This window comes from Pempheris klunzingeri, chromosome 15 (genome assembly GCF_042242105.1).
Source record: "Pempheris klunzingeri isolate RE-2024b chromosome 15, fPemKlu1.hap1, whole genome shotgun sequence".
NCBI classification, from domain to species: Eukaryota; Metazoa; Chordata; class Actinopteri; order Acropomatiformes; family Pempheridae; genus Pempheris; species Pempheris klunzingeri.
In genome coordinates this window covers 6,443,806-6,470,766 of record NC_092026.1, presented here as the reverse complement: position 1 = coordinate 6,470,766, position 26,961 = coordinate 6,443,806, and the positions used below count along the sequence as shown (strand labels likewise).

Sequence of the window (26,961 nt, the reverse complement as noted above, 5' to 3'; positions counted from 1 at the left end):
CTATTTCCCTCTAAACTGGACCACAGTTTACTAAATGAACATCATGCAGTGTTGAAGAAGTCTGTAAACTAGTGACTGAGACCATAAATTCATTAAGTCTTTACTGAGGCAGTAAATCAAGTGAGAAGGAGGCTCATTTTCTCATAGAGTTCCATTGACTCCTACTACTTTTTGCAACTAGCTTAGTCACCCCCTGCTGGTCATTACAAAGAGTGCAGGTTTAAGGCACTTCCCCATTGGCTTCACTTTTCAGACCTGGAAGCTACGTCCACTTCTTTCATAGCATATGGAAAAGACATACAGTAAAAAAAGAAAAAAGAAAAAAAAGATGTAGACACACGGGCCCATTATCACACTTGTATACGCAACACAGCTAGAGAGGAAATCTAAAATGTGTAAATTAGCCTTCCAAATCTGTGAGATTTAAAAACTACATCCATATATGAGAAACAATAATTGTGTGTTTAGGGGAAATTAATCTTTGAGCACAAAGGAAAAGCTCACATACAGACCTATAAGAGTTTTAATACCAATACGATCAAAAGATGAATATATTTTGAAAACATTTAAGATGTGTCTCCCGACTGGAAGAATAAATATCAAACGTGCAACCTGGAATAATATGCTAGATTTTTTTTTCCTCAAATAAATCTTTATTTTTCAGTTTTAAATAGCGGAAAATAAAAAATAAAAGACAGGTGAAAAGAACAATACGGCGATCATCCATACAGCTACATGTGCATATCAGTTATGGTTCCTGTTAAAGCTGTAAACCAACTCTGATGACCACCTAAAAAGAAGAAAATACTTGCTTGTAATTGTTTTGTTATATGTAAGTCATTATCCTGAGAAATTCAGTATGAAGTGCCAATTTGAGTAAATGAAACAATCAATATTGCTAATGCAAAAATGCACACAGAGGACACCCATGCACTCCAAAAATGATATCAAAACCTGTCCGCTGACGCAAAGGATCGAAATGAAAACAAAGCATGGAGGCCTTGTTCTCGTTCACCTCCAGAGACTTCCAGGGCTGAAAAACTTTGATAATCCTGACTGAAACGGCAACACCACCTTTTGACACACACTTTTCATACAGAAGGTTTTTTTTTTTTTTTTGCCAATTCAACCTATTAATCTCATCACATAAATCATTCTCAAGCCAAGACTGCAGGCATAATGTCTAACCAAAGAAAGAGACTAAAATAACAAAGCTTGCAAGAGAGCAAATAAAGACCAGAATACAACAAACAGTCGAATGTTCTGGGCTGTCTTTTACACTTCTTTAACTCTTTGGCTCCGTCAGGCCTCTCAGAGAGCAAACCAGAGGAGAATCGCAATTCAGATCAGTAATTAGTTCTGCCCTCCCCCCCCCGAAAAACTTGGTCATCCTACACAACTCTTAAATCTGAGCTACTCCAAATAACATAACCCCACACTCAAAATGACAGAGAAACACGTCCAACAGTAACTAGAAGAAACACAGCAATGATCAAGTTCATATCACCAAAAAAGGTCACGAGGATCTGACCCACTGACTCGGGTCCTCCAGATGCAGAGTTCTCTGGGATCTCCATTAAAACAAGTCCCTCTTATCAGCGAGCTGAACGCAGATCATGATGTCGGTAAACAGTCCGCCAGTAAAAGAGACAAAAAGCTTCTGATGATGTTCTGGCATGCACAAGAACTTTGAAAACGTCGTCCCGTGACATCCCGTCCTACTGAAGTGCGACGGACTGTGAAACTTGGAAATGTCTGATTCGGAGTTTTTGCACAAACAGGCTGCTTGAAGTCCTCCGTCTTCTGTCGCTCACTGAGACGGACGACTGGTGAGCAACACTCAGTTACAGTTAGGGAAATAAAGATAAGCAAGAGCGAGGCTGAGCAGGGTTTGGAAGTGTTTGCACCAGTGCAAATGTTGCTATTGTTAACAGTGGTATTAACCCCACAATACCAGATACTGTACAAGAGACTGAATGATTCAGTAGGACTAAGTAATAGTTTAAGTTATGCTCTTAAAGTAAGGTTTAAGGTGATGATGAAAACGGATTGCAAACTTGAAGAAACTGGTGACTTTTGTGCTGGTGCAAATCTTACCAGGTCTGACTCTTTCCACAACGGCGCATCGAATTTGGCCTCTGAAAAAGAATTCAGAGGCTTCGGAAAAACAGCTCTTTTCATTGGTTTACGAGTGGGACGCTTCAAATCTTTCTTGGTTGTCAACCTAGAATTTCTAGCAACCCTGGCAACAGGCTAGATTGAGGATGCTGTCAGAAAAGCATGTCACGACTCCTCGTTGCCAGAGTCGTCCTCATCGTAGCAGCAGTCGCCATCGCCGTCCTCCACGTCGTCGTCGTCGTAGTAGTAGTCGTAGAAGAGGTCGGAGCCTTCGTCGGGGGCCGGAGCGCGCGTGCGGACGCAGTACTCGGCCAGTGTGGTGGGCACCTTCACTCCGTCTCGCTCAGCTTCCGCCTTGGTGGCCAATACCTGTTTCCTGAGGGAGATATTAAAGAATGTACACAATGAATCAAGTCTGACGCTTGCTCCGTGAGTGACGGCAATTAAACGTAATAAAGTGTTTACCTGATGATCTCTACGTACTCCCGGTCCTTGCCTTTGCTGTCCCTCCATTTGCGGTACATGACGGAGGCGTCCACATTGGCAGGAGAGAAGGTGTTGGGTTCATTCAGCAGCGAGATCACACTCAGCAAAATGGTCCTGGAACCAAAAAGAAAAGTGGCACTGTTACAAAAATATCCTCCCAAAATGAGTGATGGAGTGAGAGACATTTTAACCAGAGTAACTTTTGATCTCGCCGACCAACAGTCCAAAAGCCCAAAGACTAGACTAGCATACAGTAGATTCCCATTTGGGAAGCTGGAACCAGGAAATGTTTGGCATTTTGCTTAAAAAATAATTTCAACAATTATCAAAGTTGGTGCAATATTCTGTGCATCTTAAACTTACATTAAAGTCCCGTGTTTAGCATTTAGCAGCAGCCTGTAAAAGACATATTCTATACAATCACAGCTGTGTTTTACTGTATTAATATTATTATTATTCATTATCTGTGGTGTAGACGGTAGCAGTTATATCTGGCATTATCTGGGTGTATAGGCTACAAGCAAATACATATAGCAAACTATATGTAGTTTTATTTTATCTTATTCTATTATACATTTAATTATTTGTATTTATTCTCTATGTTTGTGCAACATGAAATGGAAAGGGGAAAAAAACTGCACTTAAAGCTTCTGATGTTGAGAAGAGACGTCTTCGCCGAACTTCCGACCGTTTTGGTAAAAGTTTTATTTACGCTGAACGCTACATTACACGTTTTGTTCCTCTGATTGGTTGTAGGTCTATCCTATTGCATCCTGGGGCATTTTGGTCTGCGGCTGTCGATGACGCCCCTTGGAAATCATAAATGAACAGAGAGGTTCCAGACTATTTTGTGTTGTGTGGATTGGACTGGCGATGTCATGCTAGCAGAGAACTGGAGCAGCTTCATGGAAGGCAGCCAAGTCAAACAGACTGCAGTGAAAAATGTCTATAACCCACAACTTTCCTAAACAAAGAGGCTGAAAGAACTGCTAACAAATGATCATCAACTATGCAATCATTGCATCATTGGCATAAATATCAGAAATTCTACTTTAATTCCTACTTATTTGTACACTCATTCTTAAAGAAACGAAACAAAGCCTTGATCATTTAAGTCATGTAGAAAATCAAACCAATTCTTCCATACACTATAAGTCTCTATAAGAATAAGAATGTAACAGAGCTCATCATAACCCATTTATATTACGACATTATCTATAAAGACTGACCTGAGTATTAAGTGTCTTCAGTTAAGGTAGAGCTTTTATTTTTGAGCAATAGTCGAGAATTTTCTTTTGTAGTGGCCTTTAATAAATCATTGCTCAGGAAATGGTGCTCTGACACAAATATACAACTAAACACTTTTGTTTAAGAGGAAACAATTTAAGCAATTTAGTTTTTACACAACAATCCAGCACAAAAAGGGAGAAGCCTACCGATCACGTTACACATGTGTTGCTGAAATATGACCTCAATGTCAGTTTCTGAAGAGACTCCACTGATGACAACTGTCATTTGATGAAGGTATGTGCGAGAGAAGACGAAGAGGGGAGGTACCCAGTGGGGAGAGACATTTGAGGAGAGATAATGAGGGAGTTTGCTAACCGGACATTTTGGGTCGGATTCCATCTCTCTGAAGGCAGCTCTCCACTCTGAGGGTCGTCCACTGGAGGGTGCAATATAGAAATACACACATCTCCATTCTAAAAACAGAGGAAATCAACTCCTTTCACCATCAGATGCATCACATAAACACGTCTAGACATCTAACTGAATTAAATATAGCGTTCAGAACATTAAAAAAAAACATTTCTAATATAATAAAATACAGTCAGCGTGCGATACCTCACCTCATAGATATTGGGGTGCCACATTTTGGTGAGGAACCGGAAGGCAGGTGGGGAGTACGGGTAGTCTATAGGGAACTTGATCCTAGCCTGAGACACAACACAAGATTATATTACTACAAAATACTGCAGGACATGTTTTTACTGACTGGCTTGACTGTTATTGATTTCACAAACTATGCAACTAGTGCAGTTGACCATTTTTCTCATGTTTTTAAACTTGTTTACAACATGTTTGGAGTGACTAAGTAAGCATCACTTTGAATGTGCTTTTTCATACAATATCACTGTGGCAACCACAACAGCAATGGTCATCAAACTAATGAAGGGCAACAGGGCTGGTTGGGGGCTCTTTGGGAACAGAGAGGAGGGTTATTTGTATCACTAGCGAACCTGCACACCCTGTTCATCAGGTCTAAGAGACTTGAGGAGCTAAACTAGCAGGATGTTTTTGAACATGAGGAATATCAAAGAAGTGATTTATCCCATGAGCATCAGGTTTGCTTAATTATTCAGGTATTTTTTTTCTTGGCGTTATTAGAAGAATTGTGCTGCGTGTGTGTGCTTCAGTTTTTGATGAACTGCCAAATGTGCCACAGACAAAAATAAGGTTGTATTCTAGTCTGTTCTTACCTTAAAATAACCCCCTTCATAGTGAGTGTTTGGGGGTCCGAAAATGGCCACTTCCCAGTTGTACATATCAGCCTCGTCCACCAGTGTTATTTTGAATCCCTCGACAGGCTGCTCCTGGAGGCTCTTCATCTCCAGCATGAGAGCTTTCTGTGAGCTGGCTACATGAGAGGGGTCGTGTTGCGCCATAACGCACCGGGTAGCTTCCAAGATGACCGGGCGGTTTTGTTTAAACGAGCTCGGTTGAGTTGTGCTAACAAGCCAAACGACCCACTGACACTGAGAAAGAACTTGGTGTGTTTTCGATGCTCGGAGACAATGAAATAGGCCAAACCAGCCAGGCTGCGCACAAACCAAACAAAGGTTGCGTTGTTTTGTTCCCAAATCAGATGGATTATTTACCAATGTCAACGCTCAAAAATTGGTGGCCTGACCTAACCATCGTGGCTGACCAGCGCCTCCAGCATAAGGTGATCTACCTGGCACAGGAGCCACGGATATAAGCCGTAAATCTACTGGTAGCTGCTGGCTAATGTAAGCTAGCTAACAAGCTCTACCTTACCGACCAGCTGAAGCCGAGTTTACCGTCGAGCGATTAGTTTTCTAACTCTCCGCGAGAGCCTGAACACAAAATAAAGCACAGCTATTAATCTGAAATGACAGCAAACTAAAGCCCAAACGATAATAGGCAGAAATGTGGTTGATATCACCCTGACAGAAGACTGGATAAAGAAGAATGTTGCTGAAAGGAGTCCCCTCTCCCCTCAACACAGGCAATGGCGCGCTGTGTTCTGTGGGATTTGTAGTCCAGTTTGCTCCGTAAACAAAACATTTTATATTAAATGCGACGAAAGCGCAACACAGTTACGTACAAACTCACTTGGTTATAAATAGAAAAAATAAACTAAAAGAAAATTGGTAGTCTTTTCCGTTATTTAATGAACTATTTATTTACGAGTGAATTCCGAAAACTACATTTGCCAATTGCCTGACGTCACGAAAAGACGACTGTTGTTTGTGTTTCTGAAAAGCAGCTCTGACCTATTTTCACTCTCGCATTATTTAAACACAATGGCACTTATTCGTGCTGTTAATTTGATTTTAGGATGTTCATGATCACATGAAAACTGCATTTAAATAGGGATATTTATTTGTACTTTATTTTCTCAATTTACACTCTAACGTCTAGAAAATGCGCCATTTTATAGAAAGACCCTTTAGAGTGGCTTTCTGCTGCCTGATTAGCTAATTTTGTAACCAGACAACATAACGCATTATTTTGACAAATTAAAATATTTTGGAGTATAACAGGTATGTTTATTTACTTAATTCGTTTTTTACAAGTATAGAGGTAGACTTTGCGCTGTGAGGACAGTAAACCGCTTTCTTTGTTACCTCCTATTTACGCGACCCAGTGCCCGTCGGACCCCGTAGTGGCAGAAAGTTCGTGATGGGTTCCAAATCAAGACGTCGGTCTCGCTCCAAGTCCAGAAGTCGGAGCCGGGGTCGGCGTAACAGGTCTAAAATGAGCAGGTCTCGATCTCCCGAGGAAAGGCGAGGCCGCAGTCGGTCTGCGGAGAGGAAAAGAGCCGCTCGTGGACGGGGACGCTCGGACAGCGGGCACTCCAGCGACGGCTCTCCTAGTCGACGGCGGCCCCAACACCGGGACTGTTCAGGATCCCGCAGCGGCTCGGAGGGCGACAGGAGGCGAAGACCAGACCGTCCCAGGAGCAAGTCAAGGGGTCGATCATCAAGGTAAGGTGGCATTCAGGTCTGGTGCTAATAGGTTAGTATGAGAATAATGGTGGCCATATCACGTGTCGATCAACTCGAAAACAATAACAGTAATGTTCGAGCTAAACTGTGAGTTTAGTTGTGCACATAGTAATCAAAACAAATCTGAGCCCATGTGTCACGTTGTACTCTTAGTACTTTGATAAGTATGTGAATAAACATTCATATAGTCAAACCTGCATTACTCAAGCACTTTAATATGGATACCATGTGAACATGTAGTTTAGTTAAACAAATTGTGGTTTATGAATTCGGGCTATATATATGAACTTTGCCTTGACTTATTTCTGTGGGATAATCCACTCAGTATGTCTGTATATAAGTCAACAAATCAATGAAATGTATGAAACAGTAGCAGTAGCAGTCTGTCCACCATGCTCAGTTGTTCCCCTTGTAAGCCTGTCTAACTGTTTCCGGACTGTGCCACCATTATAGGTATAGCTCAGTCTTGCAGAAAAGCAAAGAAAATATATGTTCCCTTTAGTGTTCAAGACATTGTTGCCCATCCAGGAGCTAAATGTTCTAAATCACCTCTTATGTCTCAGTTCTGATTCAGATGATCCAAAAGTGAGGAGGGGGAGAAAGGAAATGGAGAGCCGAGGAGGAAAGTCACGAGAGAGGAGAGGGGGAAGGTCCCAGCCCGGCTCTGACTCCAGTGAGGGAAGCAGCGACAGAGAAAGGAGAAGACGGAAAAGTCCTGACAGAGGGAGTCCAGTCAGGGACAGACAGAGGAGGGAGCGAGACAGAGATAGAGAGAGGCAGAGGAGCAAAAGCAGAGACAGGGAAAGAAAAGGAGACCGAGACAAAAGTCGAGAGCAAAGGAAGAGGAGTGAGAGGAGTGAGAGGAGCAGAGACAGAGGGAGGCAGCGCTCCAGTTCAGCGGAGTCAACTGATAGCTCAGGGTCTGATCGTGAGAGCTGCGCAGTCAAAGAAAAGGAGGAGAGGAACAAACAGAAGGAGATGATGAAAGCTCTGGAGACGCCAGAGGAGAAGAGGGCCAGAAGGCTGGCGAAGAAGGAAGCAAAGGAGAAGAAAAGGAGGGAAAAGATGGGCTGGAGTGAGGAGTACATGGGATACACCAACGCAGACAATCCCTTTGGTGACAACAACTTATTAGGCACATTCAAATGGCAGAAGGTGAGTTGGAGACAAGTTTTCAGCACCAATTGATGAGTTAATAATGTAAACTGCATTCAAAATGTTGTAACTAATTTATGATCCTTTTTTTTTTTTTTGAACTCATTCATGATTCTGTGTGTGTGTGTGTGATTTTCAGGCATTGGATAAGAAAGGTATCGGCCACCTTGGAGAAAAGGACCTTAAAGAAAGAAATAAATGCATTCAGGAGGAGAACCGCAGAGAGCTGCAGAAGGTATGAGCTATAGTGTGTGTGTGTGTTTGTGTGTGTGTGTGTGGCAGTGTAATATGGCAGAGTTACCAGTAACAGCCCTTTCATTATACACATTAACTTTGTGTATTAAGGTGAAGCAGCTGCGTCTGGAGAGGGAGCGAGAAAAGGCCATGAGAGAGACGGAGCTGGAGATGCTGCAGAGGGAGAAGGAGGCAGAGCATTTCAAGACTTGGGCTGAGCAGGAAGACAACTTTCATCTGCATCAGGCCAAACTGAGGTGAGTATCCATCAACGATTACTGTATATCCCCGTGGTGGGCCTCCCCTTTTTACGTCACATAGGATTTCTTTAGTGGAATAATTTAACCCCTAAACCCAACAACTGCTACTTATGTATATGGACCATCTCACGATATTGTGCGTGTCATGTGTCCAGGTCTAAGATTAGAATCCGCGATGGTCGTGCCAAGCCCATCGACCTCTTGGCCAAGTACATCAGTGCAGAGGATGACGATCTTGCCGTGGAGATGCACGAGCCGTATACCTTTCTCAACGGGCTGACAGTCACTGACATGGACGACCTGCTGGAGGACATTAAGGTGTGTGCTTATGTTCCACACAAGTGTAACAGTTGTGTGATTAGTTTAGAATAGTTCTAATTGCACAGGATTGCTTTTATAGGGGAGATGGTGTAAATCTAATCGCTTAATCCCCCCACATTTTTTTTTTTTTAACCATTTGTGCTATGACAGATCTTGGTTAAAATTATGTCATTCATTTACCATGACATCTGTGAACAGTGATGTTTGAATACATAATCTGACAATATCACCAAGCCCAAAGAGTAATCTGATCAACCATAGTTTACTCCTTGCCTATTATTCTTCAATTGAACTCCATCTGTTTATGGTTTACTGTATGAGTTCCATTGTACTTGTAGGTGTACATGGAGTTGGAGCAAGGGAAGAACGTGGACTTCTGGAGAGACATGACGACCATCACTGAGGACGAGATTAGCAAACTGAGAAAACTGGAGGCCTCTGGGAAAGGACCAGGTACATCATTTCTCCATTACATGTTAACTTTAAGTGCTACAGGAAGCTGTGCTCAACCACATTTTTGCCCCCTTATGTTCAACCCAATCTTTTTAATTCTCAGGAGATCGTCGCGAGGGCATCAACACAGCTGTGAGCATTGACGTACAGACCGTGTTCAAAGGAAAGACTTACAGCCAGCTGCAGGCGCTGCACCTGAACATCGAGTCGAAGATTCGGGCTGGAGGGTCCAATCTCGATGTTGGGTACTGGGAGAGTCTGCTGCAGCAAGTCAGAGTCTACATGGCCAGAGCAAGGTAGGAAACAACCCTACTTCAGAAATCTGAACTATCCCCTTAAGGGCCTGATTTTTCTGGATCAGCAGCATGTGTGTAAAACTACAATTTGATAACCCAGGTTGAGGGAGCGACACCAGGATGTGCTGCGTCAGAAGCTGTTCAAGCTGAAACAGGAACAAGGAGTGGAAAGCGAACCTTTATTCCCCATCATCAAAGAGGAGCCAAGGAGTGAAGAAGATGGGTACGTTTCCCCAAAGCCACACATTCCGAAAGTGCTGGTTCAGTCAGTGAATGTGAATTTTTTAAATGGCAGTGTTCAAAATTCACTTGACACTATAGCTCTCACTTCTGTGTTTCTTTTGAGGATGTATGTTCCTCAAACAACCTCAACGATGTGTAAAATACTTGCGATGCATTGACATGTCACTTAAATGTTTTTGCAACACCAGGGAAAGAGCAGGAGAGCAAGGCGAGACACAAGAGCCTGGCCCGTCCTCATCGTCCGCAAATAATAGGAACAGAGATATGGAAGGGGACGAAGAGGAGGCAGGTCCGTCAACATCCACAGCAGGAAACCAAGATGATGAGGATGAGGATGATGATGATGGAGAAAAAGGTGATAAGAAGGACGATGAGAAGGGAGAGGTGGTGGAGGCCGTGTTGACGGAGGAGGACCTCATCCAGCAGAGCCAGGCGGAGTACGACTCGGGCCGCTACAGTCCCACACTGCTCACACAGTCCGAGCTGCCGCTGGACACACACACCATCACACCAGAGGAGGACGAGCACAGGCTGCAGTTAGCGCGCAGACAGCTACAAGTCACCGGTATGAGACCACACACACACACACACACACACACACACACACACACACTCTGTTACTTTGTATGAACACAGTGTAACATGGCTTTACTCTAGCGAACTGATCCCACACTTTGGATTTGTTGCCTGAGATATTAACTATCTGTAATAACTGCAGGGACCAGCCGTGCTTTTGTCTATCTGTAACTGATCTTTGCCACTCCCTGTATCCATAGTTTCAAATTAAATGCCCTCCAGCTTTACGTACACGTTTGGAATTTGACCTAATTTTGACAATGTGCAGCTTCCGAAGAGGTTTTTTCTTTTCTTTTTTCCCTGTGACCAACAGATCAATGAAAACTTGGTCAACCAACCAATTCTTCTCTCATCAATTAACATTGTGGTTGACCAATAGGTGGCAGCCCTTATGTGATGTGTATTTCTCCCCAAGATGCTCACTGTTGCCTCTTTTTTTACTTCTGTATCAGGCGATGCCAACGAGAGCGCTGAGGACGCCTTCGTCCGTCGTGCCAGAGAGGGCATGGGCAACGATGAGGCCCAGTTCAGCGTGGAGTTTCCTGTCACAGGCAAGATGTACCTGTGGGCGGACAAATACCGTCCCAGGAAACCCCGCTTCTTCAACAGGGTTCACACGGGCTTCGAGTGGAACAAATACAACCAGACACATTACGACTTCGACAACCCTCCGCCCAAGATCGTCCAGGGTTACAAGTTCAACATCTTCTACCCAGACCTGATTGACAAGCGCTCCACCCCGCAGTACTTCCTCGAGCCCAGTCCAGACAACAAGGACTTTGGGATTTTGAGGTTCCACGCAGGCCCTCCGTACGAGGACATTGCCTTTAAGATTGTTAACAGGGAGTGGGAGTACTCCCACCGACACGGCTTCCGCTGTCAGTTCGCCAACGGGATCTTCCAGCTGTGGTTCCACTTCAAGAGATACCGCTACAGGAGATAGAGACCACATACCAAGATGGACCAAAGCCCACTCTCTGGGTTTCAGCCATACACGGTATTTTATATACGCTGTACAGACAATGTGCTTTGTTGTATTGTTTCTAGCTGCGCTCGCTGCAAAAATAAGTTTGTTACACATTTCACAAGCTACACATCTCTCTGTACTGTCGCCTGAAAACTACAAATTAAAGTTTATTTTAGTCTGCTGCAACTGGTTGATGGTTTTCTGTTGTGAACTAAACAATCTAAAAGATGTAAACTTACTGCAGCGAAGTACAAAGACGGTTCATAACTGCAGGTAACTTCTGTTCTTCACATTCATGGCAGGTCCAGTCTTGCTGAAAAGTAGTAAAGCCAGCTGGCTATGTTTGAATACACTGAAACAACACAGCAGGCAGGTAGAAAAGGTTTAATACTAAAATCTTTGTATATAGTGGTTAGAAATTAAATGGCTCAATTTCAGTTATTGTACATTCCCTGTGAAAATCACATCAATCTTGACAAAATATTTTATCTATGACAGGATTTACAAAAATTAGTCGGACACTGAAATATACTTTTAAATGTACACACAATTGTAGTAAAATTTACCAAAAAGTACAGAGAAATTCATGTGCCTCATTTGGATAAAAAAAACCAAAAACGTACAGAATATTTTGGTGTTCGGTCTCAACAGTTTTTATACTCCAACTTATTGTTAATGCCCCATAGGTGGAGATTTTGAACTCTGAACTATTACAGCGATGTGATGAACCCAGCTGTAGGTTTAGGACATTCCCATTCATTTGTCAAACTTGAATGGTGCGGAGGGACTGACTGAATATAGTAATGTGCTTGTCATTTTCAAATTTCTGACTCGTCATCAATATACTGCAGAGATGGAAGAGTCACTTTTGGGGCATCGTTCTCCTCTGCAGCGCTGAATGCCGCCTCCTCTCTGGCGTGGTTGTTGTTACCACTGCCGTTATCCGTTTCCGACACCAGGGGCTTGTCCTCTGCCAGTGCCGGCCTCGGTCCATCTTGGTAGGTCACAGTGGAGTTCAGACCTCCCTGTTCGTCAGTATCCTGGGATTGCGCTCTATTGTTCTTTCCGCATTTCCAGGGCAGTGGTAGGTGGCCTTTGTAAAAGTTCCATGCCAAAAGGGCAAGAAGAGCCACAACAAGGAGCCCAACTACAGCCTGCAGTCCAGCCACAGAGGGGCCATCCATCTGAGCCTGGGGAAGAATCGGCAGATCGCCTAAACCAGCTGGACCTATGCTAACCTGGTACTCAACCACAGCGGTTGTGTACTTGTCAGCTTTGGAGTGCTCCACAGAGAGGCAGCGGTACTGACCAGCGTCAGAGTCTGTGGCATTGAGGATAAGCAATCCGTCTCGTAGAAACTGGAGGCGAGGTGCAGGGGTGAGAGGGCTGCCGTCCCACTCCCAGGTGGTTTTTGCCAGGTTGGAGGGTGAAGGGCAACTGAGCTTCAGGTTTCCTCCAGGCCAAATGGACCGATTCACTGGCTTAAGAGGATCTGAAAACAACACAGAGGTTCTTCACATATGTATTTCCATTTTAATATATGTATATATATGTACTGATCATATGGATTCTTTAGGTAATAGTGGGCACCAACTCACCAGCGTCTGGGCACAAAGAGGCATCTCCTTCTTTCACGCTTTGGATTAGTTGTCTGAAGCAGAGGATACAATAATTCAAAGTGAGTTTGGATAGAAGCAACGTCAAAACTGCTTGCTGCATGTTAGGACGGCTGCCTACCTTTGTGAATCGGAAAGCACAACACATTTCCCAGCAACTTGATCCCAGCCGCAGTATGGGTCTCTGGCTAGCACACAGTCCATACAGGATAAGGACCTCCCACAGGTGGCCAGTGGTAACTGTGCTGCTCCGTAGTCTGAGCTTGCGTAGAGCTGACCCTGCACACAATGGATCCATCACACATCACGATCGTGAGCTTTAACATAGGAATACAATGAACTTACACTTGAGTAGTGATTTAAAAGTAATGTCATTAGTTAGGCTATGAAAAAGTACCGTGACATTAGAGAATTTCAGTATCTTGATTGGCTGTGGGGGCTGGAAGAGTTGTACTTCCTCTATGATGAACATCTCTCCATCGTAGTTCACTGCTTTCAGCATTGTTCCTTCGTCTGTCCATACAAAAACATAGAAACGTGCCGTATTTACATGCTGACATGCGTCGGCTACCACTGATGCTGGCAAGTTATCAAAAGAAGCAAAGTGAAATATATACATGAAGTGGCAGTTTGCTGCACTGATACAACCCTGCAGACGCGCACCTGTGCCTATGAACATCACTTGGTGCTTCTCGCCATCTGCGGCCTGCACTTGGTTGACTATGATGCATGTGAATGTAGCCCCCCTTCGCACCAGTAGAGGCTTCTCTCCTATTGGCTGGATAACTTGGTCCATGAGGGGCCTATCTTTGATAAATTGAAGGGTCCGGTCTGGGAGGTCCAGAGTCTGAGTTATGCCTGCTTTACGAGCTTCATTGTCTATACACTGGCGAGGGAAGAGGGGAAGGAAAGAGAAAAGAGAGAACAAGGGAATCAGAGTATAAAAGGAATCAGCTTCCTGCTGGGGCACTTGTTAAAAGAGTTGCCTTTTGAGATTTTTTTCTCTCTCTCTGATTTTAACACACGCACACACACGTTGAATAGCAGGCAAACTCACAGCTCCGGGCCGAGGGACGGGGACATCTCCGCTGTACATCACCCACTTAACAAAAGAGGTCTCTACGGGGACTGGGGTCTTGTACTTCCCCTCGGCAAACACACTGCTGATGTCGGACACGCGGTACGCACACACTGCTGACAGATCAGATGTGTCCCTGAAACACACGCACAGGAAAATGTGAGCCAAGTGGTATGCCAAAGACCATTAAAGAGAAAGAAGCCCTCCTCCCTCTAACACAAACGTTAGTTAGTTCAAACGTACGACTGAGGAGTGAAGACGGCGTAGAACAAACAGTTCTTCCAGTGCTGCTGGGGGTCACACCAGCGGTAAGTGTCCTGGATAATGTACGGCAGCTGAGACTCCAGCACTGGACAGTCCATCCTGGCCTTCAGGAAGGATGTCCATTTTTTCTGCAGGGTCCTCTCACCTCCAAGATCCCCCTGTGAGCACAGACAGACCCCATAATGCCTCAGTAAGTGGAAACACATGACGACAAACGGGATGCACAATCAAGTAGAGGAAAGAGGCGAATGAGCGCTACTGCGGATGTGCTGTTTATATGTTACGGTCGCTTTGGGAAACAGAGCTGCAACAAATAACTGTGTGCATGATTTACTCTTTTTCACCTTGCAGACTCGGGCCACACGGGAGACCACCAGTTTGTTGTAGCAGTCGCACTCCACAGCCGTCTCACTGAAGAACAGGTAAACCTTGTCGTCATCTCCCTGCTCACTCGTCTCACTCTCTGGCATCTGAGCCATGGAGACAAAGGTGGGCTCTGGGAGAAGAAGAAGAAATGAATGAGTGGACTTTCACTCGGCTACTGAGCAAATCATCCAGTTGAAAGTCGCCACCTCAGCTCAGAAATAGCGAAGCCAATTTATCAATCATCTTGCAAAAGACACATAAGAGACTCTCCCATCTTACCGTGAAGCCAGGAGCTCTTGAACTCTGTGCGTATGGACACGGGAGAGCTGCGCATCAGGATGGGTTCAGAGCCCAGGAAGTTCATTGAAGTGGCTGAGTACAGGCTGTTTTCTGGCAAGACACAATTGCAGAGACAGAGATACAAACGAAGACGTTTTGCTACATCAGCCATCCTTCCTCAGTCGTTTCTTATCTGTTGCACAAGTGCTACTCACCAAACATGATAGAGGCGTATCTCTGTAAAGGATCAAATGGACACTTCCCTTTGCCATCCTCTCCTTTCTTCTCAAGCGTCAGCTTCCCATCTGAATAGGACTGCAGACACAGACACGGAGGCATATATACACTATGGTTTTGATAAAGAAAAAAAAATACAGTATCAATTTATACAGTATAAAATATGAATTGAGATCAGCCTGAACAGTCGCTCCATCTCACCATGTAATCACACTCAGGATCAAAAGCGTTGGTTCCACAAACATACATCCTGCCATCGTCTGTCTTGTGCAGGATCCTGATATAGTTCTTGCAATCCGTCTGTAAATGCATTTAAAAACACTGAACCTACCTGCTCAATGTGCAATGTATTTTAAAAGGCAGAAGCTGAAAGGACCCACCTCAGGATCTTTTCCTTTGTTTTTACACTCATCTTTTTGTTGTTGTGTCACTTCCCATTTAACCTAGAAGAGTGAAAAACTCTTTAAGTCACACAGTTCTAGTGGTTTTATATTGTATACACGGATGAATGCAACGCTCTCAGTTTTCATGCTCCTCTTTTCTGATTTTTTTTATCTTTACTATTTATTTGACAGAACTTTGCCATAAATTAACAATTATGTGTGCATGGGGAGCAATAATGCAATGATGATCAATCAGTTAGTGCTCAGTGGGAACATTACCATGCCAGAATTACTGTGAAGAAAAGCCAGGATGCTCTACAAGGCTTGACTCGAAAAGCTCCTTAGTAGCGTCTATAGCTACATGAACAACAGAAGCTGGAGCTTTTTCTGAAACAGTTCATGTTACTGTTGCTGAATACTAGGCCCTTACTGGTACAGCCTTGAACCAGGGCCTGAGGGTAGTTTTTACTCCAGCTTGTAGCAAGTGTTGCCTGCCAGGCTCTATTCAGGGCCGAGAGTCTAATACACAAGTGTGCTCCTAAAAGTGTCTAAGCCCTGGGGCGAGAAATAGCTAATAAGAAATAAAAAACAAGCAGACTAATGCTAATAATTAATGGGCATTGCTCCATGGTGGAACTGGCCTTTACTGCAATGATAACAAAGGTGCTCTTACTGAAGCAAGTTTCTTGGAGATGTCTTTGAGGTCAAGAGCATACACTGCCTCCCTGGCACCGAGGACAAGCAGGTCCAGGTCTTCTCTCAACAGCATGGTGGAGTAGTTGAACACTCCCTCCTCATGAAACATTTGAGCATTGTCCCCTACAGGCACAATATGACTGATTAACTCAGCATGAGTCAGTCAAAACTTGAACCATAAGCCCAACAACGAATTGACACACTCTAAGCCAAGGTTACGCAAGACTGGAAGCAGCACTCACTGTGATAGGGCACAGATCTACGAGGGACACAGTCCAATGGTGAGTCTTCTTCCAGCATCAAGGCCAGGGGCAGCAGCCAAAAGACACTGAGGGACAGCAGCGGATGCATGGCTCCTTTTGTTCAAACTAAGAGGAATTTAAGCTCTATTGTTTCCTCAACAATCAGTCATACAGGGGTAAGGACAGCGAGTGGCATCTATGACGTGATGAGGTCTGTGCTGACTGAAGGGCACTGGCCCCTTTACTGGCCCCGCTCAGCAGGCTGTCCATGATGTGATGGATGGCACAGACCAAAGAAACAAAGCCAAGGAGGACTGAAAGAGACAAGGTTGTATGGATATCACAATCAATTCACCAGACCTGACAGAAAAGGAGCTTCAAATATGTACGGGACAACGCCAGTAAGAAAGAATACATAAAATGTGTGACAATAAGACAAACATTTAAGATGTGTGCTTAAAACAAAGCGAGAGAAACAAAAGCAAAAGAGTAGAGGAACGGCTAGAAAGGGCAGAGTGAGCTAAAGTCAGCGCGGCAGTAATTCTGTCAGTGCCATAGTGATGTTAATGCAGGGCCATGAAAGGCATTCAGCGGGGTGCAGGGATGTCAACTTCAGCTCTCCTGCAGCACCAAGCACAAGCACACAATGAGAGATTCACAGAGAGTGCCAGAAGCTGGCGTACACCAGAGAGCAAGAGCTCTTGCTGCAACATCTTTGTTACAAGAGCTGCTGTGCACACACCGACTGTTGGTTTGACTTCACCCACTTAAGTTCTAGCAGCACAGTGACAATTAGCAGGAACAGCTGTGGTTTTCTGTGAACTTCTGCAACAGTGTTACTGCAACCTGCTGAGAGGGTGTGTGTTCCTTTACCAAGAGAGGTGCACTGTGTTTTACTGATGAGCTGCGGCATGTCAGAGAATGCAGCCCTGATAAGATGTTTCACATATTTCTACCTGGGGCCAAAACCAGCTTCACACACTCACACACTTACTCACTCACACACACTCACACACTCACAGACACAGACACACACTCACACACACACAGACACAGACACAGACACACTCACACACTCACAGACACACACACACACACACTCACACACCTTAGTTTTCACATGTATGTCTCCTAGCCAGAGCAATCCCGTCAGCAAGTGTTTAGTTTGAAGCATTATTTAGCCTGAAATAAGTTAACAGTGCAGCTTAGAATAATATAAAAGTAAGCTGGCGAGCTGTTTTGGTTAGTTTTGACTATACTTTGCTACTTAAAGTTATGTTTAAGTAGTTGCAGTAAATCTTTAAGCTCAAATTTACAGGAAGGTCTGGGACAAGTGTGCTACCAAAGTGCAGCAGGTTAACAGCCAACACTCCTATCAAAGTTAATCACTTACCTGCGCACCGACACGCCCAAAGCCACCGACACCTCCATTACAAATAAAATACTCCAAACACCTGTTGAAGAGCTTCTTCCAACCAGCAACTCTTCGCCAACTAGCAGGTTACTAGTTAAACTAACTAACAGTGTTGTTAGTAGAAACTGTGGCTCAGTGTGATAAACCGCGCCCAGACTTCAGGTTAGCTAACGTCGGCTGGGATGTGAAACTTGGCGCTAGCTTCCTCTGAGGCTGCAGACTTTCGGCTTCACTTCACTAAAACACCCGCAGACCTGCAGCAGCGAACTGCGGCTCCTCTTCGGTCCTGCAGCCCGCTGGGTCCGTCGGTCCGTCGGTCCTCCGGTGCTACAGAGCGGCTCTCAGCGGTCACATCCCGCGGAGAAGAGGACCTGAGTGGGTGCTGGGGGCCCGATGGCTGCTCTCTCTCTCTCTCTCTCTCTCTGTGTGAGTGTGTGTGTGTGTGTGTGTGTGTGTGTGTGTGTGTGTGTGTGTGTGTGTGTGTGTGTGTGTGTGTGTGTGTGTGTTCACCCTGAAGCGGCGCTGGTCTCAGGTCTGATTAAGGTTCATTGTTCCCATGCAGTTCTGTCTGTCGGTGGAGGCACAGGATGAAACAGGTTGGCATGAGTGTGTTTTTTGTTTTTTAGTGTTTAAACATGAGCAGCACGTCCCAACAGGAGTGATGTGACTAAGTTTAGGTTGTTGTTGGGGTTTATTCTGATGAATGACTAGAGTAGAATAGAGTAGAAGCCTTCATTCATTCATGGACTCTACTTTTGAGGTACTATCAGTGTGTAAATTGATATATAATATAAATGAATATAATACATTTGCTTCATTTTTACCAGCAGCATCATTAAAGCAATGAACACATTAATGCCTCAATAATTATAATCCAATAAGATAATATATATTATTCTGAAACAGGCCATTCTGCATAATGAGTACTTTTACTTTTGGTACTTTAAATGTATTGCGATGCTAATACTTTAGTGTTTTTACTTTAACATTTTCAAAGAATATTTCTACAGTGTGGAATTACTACTTTTACTGTGGTAAAAGATATGTGTAGCACCACAGTGAATAGGATGGATGTTTCAGTTGTTCTCATATTGTCATCACATTGTTGGACATGCACAGAAACATGTATCATATATAAAATTTACAACTAATACTTATTTATAAAATATACACTGAAGTCATGATAAACCTTTAGAGGTACAACATAATCTCCTGCAAAATATGCAACCCAGAGGTGTGTCTGCACAGGCTTATGTTACAGTGCAGCTGAATACAATAACAACATAAACCTCTATGGTACAACACCAGCGAAAACCCATTGTTATGAGCTCCACAAAACTATTTATTACATTAAAATAGGATTGGATTACACCCCTTGTCTCTCCCTCTTACATTACTGACATATTTACTGTTTGCTTGTTTTTAATTCATATTATTTCCATTTCAAATTTCACAAATGAACAGAAAAGACAAAATATAAAATAAATAATGTTAAAAAAAAACACTTCGACACAAAAAAACATGATAAAAATAGTTGGGAATTTTGCTCTTTAACAAATAAGAGAGTACTAATATTTCAACTGCGTAGCAGAGGAAAGGCCACCGAACACTTTCTTTGATTCAGAATGAAATGTAATGATGAAAATGGTCTCATTTTACCTTTTTTTTTTTTTTAAAATAGAGAAACAGTGTATTTCCAAAATAAATATGAGATCATGGAAGATGAACTAAACTGAAGGAATACTAAAGGAAACCTGAAAAGAAAAAAACAAACTCACCTCCATGTTAGACTGTAAAAATAAAACAAATTGCTGGCACCTTTTCTCCTTTCTTCTATCTTCCTGTGGTAAATATCATCAACAAGACTCCAAAAACACGGACGGATTGTCCAGCATGGTCTCTAATCATCCACTCATAGCATTGATTTATTCCAACATTACATAATGTCTTGGCTCCGTTGTCGTCACAGAAAACTGGGTTTCAATCAATGGCTGGTTCCTAACAGCCTGACACGTAGGAAAGAAAAAAACTCAAGCAATGAGTTCACTACAAGGACAAATTACAGCCATGCAAAACAATTAAATGCCCTTGATATCTAACAAACTCTATTCTTTGTTAGTGATCAAGTAGACACATCAACACATCATGTACAAACATACAAGAATCTATTCATTGTAAGAAGTCACTTGATCACAGTTTGCTACTAGCACTCAGATACTTCACATCTGCAAGGACTGGCCAATTGATAGAAATGCCACAAAATTAGTTTCCCATGTAGAAATACTTTTCATGGTTTAACACCTTCAGATCTGTAATAAATTCTAGTTTTGTTATTAAAGGCATAGAGGTAGGGCGTAGTGTAACACTGTGACAAAGCCAAAAGTCTTTGCCAGGCTTGGTGTGAAACAAAAACCTTCTGTGTTTTGTACTTGATACCCAGAAACTGTGTGCTGATATGGTTTTGTTCCCTATAGTTGACAGCCGTTCCACTAGAGGGCACCCTCGATTGTGAATACAGATAGATTCTCATGAAGAGGAACAGGAATCACCTGGAGTTTCCAGGCAGGTCTGAGCTCTGGGGAGTCGTAGCACCATTTACAGTAGCACGTACACAGTAGCAGAGAATAGGGAAACACTTAGAAATAAGCACCAACGGTACAGTTAAAGTTGAGTCATAAATTAGCCACAACAGTGTCATTGAATCAACAGTACATTAATGTTTGCTAATCAATCACAAATAGCACTCAAGAGCAGCAGACAGAGATTGTGCAGTTTTCAGTTTCTGGCCAGCTCGACTGTACTCAGACGATATTTTTTTCCAGTCATGTTACATCTAATGAGGTGAATGAAAAGAGTTGCTGAGCTGAAACCTGAGCGTGCCTGAAGGAAAATAACTTTCAGTGCAGGTAAAGTGTCTCAGGTCTCAGGTCAGAGTTCGTCGTCCCAGTGTTGATCTTGGTAGTCTGTGGTTTGTTTGTTCTTCAGTCTCCAGTGTTGCAGCAGTAATATCAGCAGCTCAGCAGTCAGACACGGGCTCGGACGGGTAAACATGAGGCTCAGTTGGTGGTCCGACACGTGTCTGTGTTTCTCAGACAGGTCTAAGCTGCCAGTCACATTGATTCAGTGTTTTTGTGGACTTCACTCTGAAGGAAAATCATTTCTTGTGGCACAATTTTGTTTGCTCCAAGGCAGTTTGTAAACAGCAAGTGGGGAAAACACTGGTGTTACCAAGGCAGGTAACTTTTTTTTTTTAGGTTTTATTAACCTCATCCAGTGTTAACCAGCCAGTTGTGCTCTTAAGGAGCCACCCAGAGTCCATTTAATCATCCAAGTCCAACAACTGCGTATGAGGACCAAAAGAATGAAACTCTGAGCAGTTTGCATCTCTTTATGACCAAGTGGCGGTGTTTGTAGTCCCTTGTCTTCCACCTAGAAGGCACAGGATGAGTACATAGCTGTGGTGAGAAGGGGTTTGGCACTGAAGACTGAGTATGCTGTGGCAGGAGGTTGTTCCTAATGAGTGGGTCACTCCTGACTGGCTCGTCTCTTCTCCAGCTTCATTTTTAGCTCCTCGTTGAGTGCTGCGGAGAGGCAGAAGAAATACGGGTCTTGAGCACCTCAGTGCGCGTTTATGTGCCACCAGGTAGAAAGCAAGTGCATCACGTGTCGGAAAAATACCAAACACATTCCACTTAATCCACACTTGATGCGCACTTCAGAAGTAAGTGTATCTACTGCGTCACACTAGTTCAGTTGTTGGATGTAATGTGCCTATGGGCTGGTTATGGCACCAACATAACTCAGGAGACATGAAGAAGTTTATGACATTTTGGATTCAGTGTGAACAGTTATGGTAGAACCTCCAGAGACGGTTTTATGGCACACTATTCACAGTCTGAGTTGAAATAGAGCTGAATGAATCAGGATCAACTGCAGCAGGTGAGACCTGCTTCGTCTACTCACTCTGTGCAAGTGGTGAAGGGGAGAGGATGAGCCGTCTCATCGGATTGGTGGGCGAGGCCGGCACTGACGAGGTCAGGATTCGGCGGTCTGGGGCAGGAGACCTGGACAGGGGGCTGCTTGGCCAGCGATCTGCGCCAGATTGAAAGCTGTGGTTATTACTGCTGTCTGCCTGTGACTGTCTGCGTCTGGTTCACGTGACCGAAACAAACCTTGTTTTGGAGGCAGGGCGGGAGCCTTTGGCAGGGGGCTGGTGGGGGCAGTGTGGAGGATCCTTTCTCCGTTCTCATCGTTGGCGGAAACGTATGCTGATGACACAAACAGAGATAACGTGGTCAGCCTCATCGATTGCTTGTACGCACAGGAGGACAAAACAAGGTTGAGGATATGTGTGTGCAGCATGGTTGCCTCACTGATGTTCTCTTCGTAAGGCTCCTCAAGTAGGAAAGGCTGCAAAGTTCCTGCGGTCTTCTCCACCAGAGCGTCGATGACCTCGTGAAGTGTAGCACAGGGGATCTGCAAGAGGAAACCTGCTGTGTTACATGCCTAAAGCTGCTGGCATGTTAGTGGTGTCTACACACAACATTGATTCTGTCATCTCAAAGCATTACTCAAATTTGTTATTTTCCATGTTCTATATCACCTCTTCAAATACAAAATCATCCATGTGCTGTTGCCACTTCCCAAAAAATCCTGAAAACTCTTCAAAGGCTACAGCTATTGTTGGATATGACATGTTGTCACTTCAGAGACTGTGTTTCTGTCTGACAGCAAACAAAACAGAAAGCCATTGGGAGATTTGCAGATATCAGATATTTGTCTGATATTTGTTTCAATCTTTTCAAATATTTAACTCCAGGATCAGGATGCATTGATCCAATGTGTACCAATACTATTAAACGGATCATGTATCGGCCATCAGTTATAACAAGCCATGCACTCAAGTTTTAAGTACCACAGCAATCTACATTTAATTGATTGTGATGACACGGTGTGGTATACAGATAGGAAAAATAAAGCACTGGTGTCAGACTGCTACATGGCGTCAAGATACCTTGAATTAAAGCCTTGGAATCTGTAGTGGGAGAGATAAAATTGGATGGATGCAAGTTTTACACACTTACAGGGTTTTCTACATCAATGACATAACCACCCTGGTCCCTCTGAGTCACACGGTAATGTCTGAACACCGACCTGCAGCAAAAGGGAGAAACAGACAGCTTGTGACGTTTGCAGTGCATGTTGTTTGTGACTGTGACATTTGCAGCTGTGGTGTGCAGATGTGTCAGCAGGCGTTTATACCCGTTGAGGTCCTGACGAGTAGTGACAGCCAGTGAGCATCCGTCTCTGCCTGGACGGAGCAGCATGTTGCCACAGTCTGGGTGTCTCTCTAAGAGGACCTCAGCCTCTGTTCGAGACACTGGGCGAAAACACCTGAATGCCACACACACATTATTAAAGGGTAATGTAGTCACACACACGCACACTGAAGGTGCTATACACATGCATCAGCACAACATCGAGGAGAACTCACGGGGGGATCTCTCCCACTAAAGGCACAGAGAGAGGCGAGGGAGGAGCGCGTGTCGGAGTGCGAGTTCTCCGCCTGGACCTTTCTTTGTCCACCACCTCCTTCAGCATCTGCAGCTGGCCCGGCAGCAACGTGAGACAGGACGGTACATTCAGCTGAAATTGGACAGAGGTGAGAATGTTTATAATGCAGCACGAGAAAGAGGGAGAGAGATTGGTGGAGGGATGCTGGTGTGCAAGAGATGAAGATTTACATCTATAACAGAGTAGAGGAAACCTTTCCACAGCTCCCTCGATTCCAAGTTAGGTGCCTAGAAAAGACAACAGCGTGTTTAGACCTTGCAAAAAGTTAATTTTATTGTGTGTGTGTGTGTGTGTGTTGAGCTGCATTACTGTGAGTTTGGTCTCTCCATCCTTCATGCGCAGGATGAGTCTGGCGGCCTCCAGGTTTCTGTCCCGGCTGCAGTCGTCCTTCAGGGACACAAACCCGGCGAGATCCAGCTTCTCCACATACTAGAACACGCGCACACACACACGTTTAAGTGTCAACACATTGTGATGCACAAACAAAATCCAAAATGTATACAATCTGAAACTTACGTGAGCGTCCTTGGCATTATTGAAGAAATACAAAGAATTCCCACATAGACAGGTCCACAGTCGCTTGGATGCCTGTCACACAGAAATGAGCACACAAATTTTTATTTTTTTTCCACGCCTGTGTAATGGATATTTCTATATCACTCTATTCACTCCAGCCCATCTCCTGTCCCAAGAGATGAATAGGAAGTGAGCCACAGCTGCTGCCAGTCTGTGGACATGGATCAGAGCAATACCCTGCACCTGAGCCAGGCTCACATTACATGTCTATATTGCATTGAAATGAGCCTAATGACACAGAGTGGGCTGGGGGAGGGTGGGGATGCCCCATTCTTTGTCAATTTATATATAAATAACAACAACATGCACTGAGGAATACTGTCAGTGTCACTGAATGCAACTCTGTATGAGATATTGGAAATGCACTTAAGGGATCAGGCTGTCAGAACAATATGTCAACACAGGAGTATTTCTCTGAGTCAGCATTGAATTCTGGGCGAAGAAAATGCTTGGCAGTCAATCTGGATGTGACACAAATGCCTAGTTATCAAGATAAGAAACACAGCAATGAATCCTTCATGTCATATGACTTAGATGACATGCAATGTTTTGACAGCAAACATGTTTCCACGATTCATGCGTCGTGATCCGTTCATAAATTGTTGCATTCTTTCAATCAGGCTCAGGTTCTTATTAAACCAGAGTTAAGAGGACAACAAATCTGTGATCCGCTCAGTGAAAGAATCCCCAGCAGCAGTCTCGCCTCGCCCATTCTAACACAATGAGGAAGTTGACAGCTCTGTGGGAACGGGAGATCAGCCGGTGTGCGCTGCACACACGCTGACCACCGCTATCCACCGCACACACTGGACACAACATGGCACTTGATCCGCACCGGGCGCACCTACCTTTTCTTTCGGCCCTCGCTTCTCCAGGTATCCTTCGTAGTAGCAGGGCGGTAGCTGCGCCCGGGGTCCCCCTGGCCCGGAGCGCTGCCTGACGGGTGCAGCCGCCATGAGTGTCGCTGGCTGGGCACGGACCGAGGACAAAGGGGCGCTGAGTAATTCGGGGAGTGACACGCCTTCCCCGATGAGATAGTGCTGTAGCAGTAATCCAACAGCTGGCTGGTGTAGCCTGCACCGTCTGCGGATCATGCAGACGGGTCGTCGTGCAGATTTGAGATTAGATGTTTGTGGGTGTAAATACCCAGTTTATAGATGTTTATTGAATAAAGAAAATGAGAGTAGGAATCAGGTGAGCTACATGTAAGAAGAGATAATCCTATGATATATTACGTATCAGTGCACATACTTCATGGACATAAAGAGTGTAAATCTAAAACAACCAATTCAGCTGCATCGCTGTAATTATCTGAAAAGAGACATTGGAAGCCAGATTACTTCATATTTATTTGAAGAAGCAAACAGCATCCATTCCCCTTTACACAGTAACAAAAATATACAATACACATGATTACACTTAGTACAGAGGTAATCCATATATCCTAAAGATAATCCTGGATAATCCCACTTTTAGTCTCCCCACAGTGTCACAGTTACAAAAATAAGGCATTGCATAAGACACAGAAGCTGTAATGAAGACACATGCAAGGCAGTTACATTTTAACACAGACATTTCCATTAACATTGGGCGTAATAAAATAAAGCTTTTAAGTCTAATAATACTTCATTTATCAATATTGCAAAATTGAGACACTTAAAGTATGGATGCAATGCGAGCCGTCACTGAGTGTTGCAATCGATGTCAGCTGCAGCATTCAGACAACTATTTCAGCTCTGACAGCAGCAGCACACAAAAATTGATCTCAGCCCTTTGTTCCACAACATTATTCATCATCAACATTATACAAGATGCATAATAGCTCAACCAGAGCCCCCCCCACCTACCGCCCTTTCCCCTCTCAAACCCTAGGCTTTTGATGTAGTGTAATGAGGCATGTGAACACACACCTGAACCACACAGTTATTACTCAGCACAGCTAAAGCCCCTGTCCCTATAAGAAACATTAATAACACAGGAGAGATGCAAACATAACATTTAGGAGGCACATACTAAGATAACAATGAGGAGATTATTCCAGGGAAGGACCAGGAGACTGAGATCCAGAGGCACCATGGGATTGGGATGGGGCAGATAATGAGAAAGGGGGTAGGGGTACGGGGGCAGGTGGTGAATAAAGGCCAGTGGGGGATGGAGGGCATAATCCACTGCTGTGTGCCCTTCCCTGCTGAAAAGACCTGTCTGTTCCGCTCCCAGTTTAAACAGAGACGGAAGAGAAGAATGGGGCAGGGGGCGGTCTAACAAGGGGATCATGACAAGGGCAGAAAGTGGGCATTTTAAGTGAACAGCACAAACCCTCACAGTTCATAGTCAGCTTGTAATAGGCTTAATTGAAACTGAAACCAGCTATTGTGCACGGGCCTTCCTCATTATTACCAAATTCTGTACACAATAGTTTGGAGATAGCATTTTCTGTCAGGTCTGGTGCACAGTTTCAGTCTGAAAACTGAGGAAGGTACAAAAAACACCCAATACACATCAGATTAATTTCCATGCTCTGAATTATAGGTTTAGAGTACTAAAGCCAAGCTCACCCCAACACTATAGGGGGAAAACAAATCATAGACCGATAAGTCATTGACAAACAGTTGGGTAAAAGCCCACAAAACATTGCGAGTGACACTGCCAGCAGTATCAAGAGAGCCTGAGAAAATGGAGGACCCGAAGGAGGTATGCTTATGGCTTTGGAGTGATGCTGCAAAACTGGAGGTGACTCATGTTATATTGTTGTGGGTTGCACTGTAATACAGATACCTGCTTTTCCCTCTTTAAAATGTAAAGTCAAGAGATAAAGATGTTATCATCTCAAATATTACGTTAATTTTGCAGTACTGTGTGCATTAAGCCGTTTTA

General features: G+C 44.0%; 4 protein-coding genes across 4 annotated transcripts; 1 reads left to right on the top strand and 3 right to left on the bottom strand.

Moving 5' to 3' along the window:
• Positions 1-644: 644 nt before the first annotated feature.
• Positions 645-5,839, bottom strand: cdc34b (cell division cycle 34 homolog (S. cerevisiae) b). The gene is made up of 5 exons (XM_070844608.1): positions 5,085-5,839; positions 4,455-4,541; positions 4,210-4,307; positions 2,584-2,718; positions 645-2,494 (listed from the first exon to the last, which is right to left on the bottom strand). The coding sequence occupies exons 1-5, from the start codon at positions 5,268-5,270 to the stop codon at positions 2,284-2,286; spliced, it is 717 nt and encodes a 238-aa protein (XP_070700709.1). The 5' UTR covers positions 5,271-5,839; the 3' UTR covers positions 645-2,283.
• Positions 5,840-6,507: 668 nt separating this feature from the next.
• On the top strand, positions 6,508-11,543 carry cactin. Its single transcript, XM_070845699.1, has 10 exons — positions 6,508-6,836; positions 7,421-8,012; positions 8,152-8,247; positions 8,358-8,503; positions 8,662-8,824; positions 9,166-9,280; positions 9,384-9,576; positions 9,677-9,799; positions 10,008-10,384; positions 10,848-11,543. Exons 1-10 carry the CDS (start codon positions 6,532-6,534, stop codon positions 11,336-11,338), a joined length of 2,601 nt encoding a protein of 866 aa, XP_070701800.1. The 5' UTR covers positions 6,508-6,531; the 3' UTR covers positions 11,339-11,543.
• A 194-nt stretch (positions 11,544-11,737) lies between these two features.
• sema4e (semaphorin 4e) lies at positions 11,738-17,989 on the bottom strand. The gene is made up of 15 exons (XM_070845549.1): positions 17,917-17,989; positions 16,524-16,837; positions 16,259-16,404; positions 15,583-15,645; positions 15,404-15,502; positions 15,181-15,280; positions 14,966-15,076; positions 14,665-14,816; positions 14,300-14,478; positions 14,036-14,192; positions 13,642-13,864; positions 13,376-13,491; positions 13,100-13,257; positions 12,961-13,013; positions 11,738-12,854 (listed from the first exon to the last, which is right to left on the bottom strand). The coding sequence occupies exons 2-15, from the start codon at positions 16,630-16,632 to the stop codon at positions 12,181-12,183; spliced, it is 2,340 nt and encodes a 779-aa protein (XP_070701650.1). The 5' UTR covers positions 16,633-16,837; positions 17,917-17,989; the 3' UTR covers positions 11,738-12,180.
• Positions 17,990-20,956: 2,967 nt separating this feature from the next.
• On the bottom strand, positions 20,957-25,043 carry stap2a (signal transducing adaptor family member 2a). Its single transcript, XM_070845550.1, has 11 exons — positions 24,936-25,043; positions 24,028-24,099; positions 23,821-23,940; positions 23,682-23,738; positions 23,432-23,583; positions 23,200-23,331; positions 23,022-23,091; positions 22,311-22,413; positions 22,110-22,205; positions 21,901-22,029; positions 20,957-21,518 (listed from the first exon to the last, which is right to left on the bottom strand). The coding sequence occupies exons 1-11, from the start codon at positions 25,041-25,043 to the stop codon at positions 21,463-21,465; spliced, it is 1,095 nt and encodes a 364-aa protein (XP_070701651.1). The 3' UTR covers positions 20,957-21,462.
• Between the last annotated feature and the right edge of the window lie 1,918 nt (positions 25,044-26,961).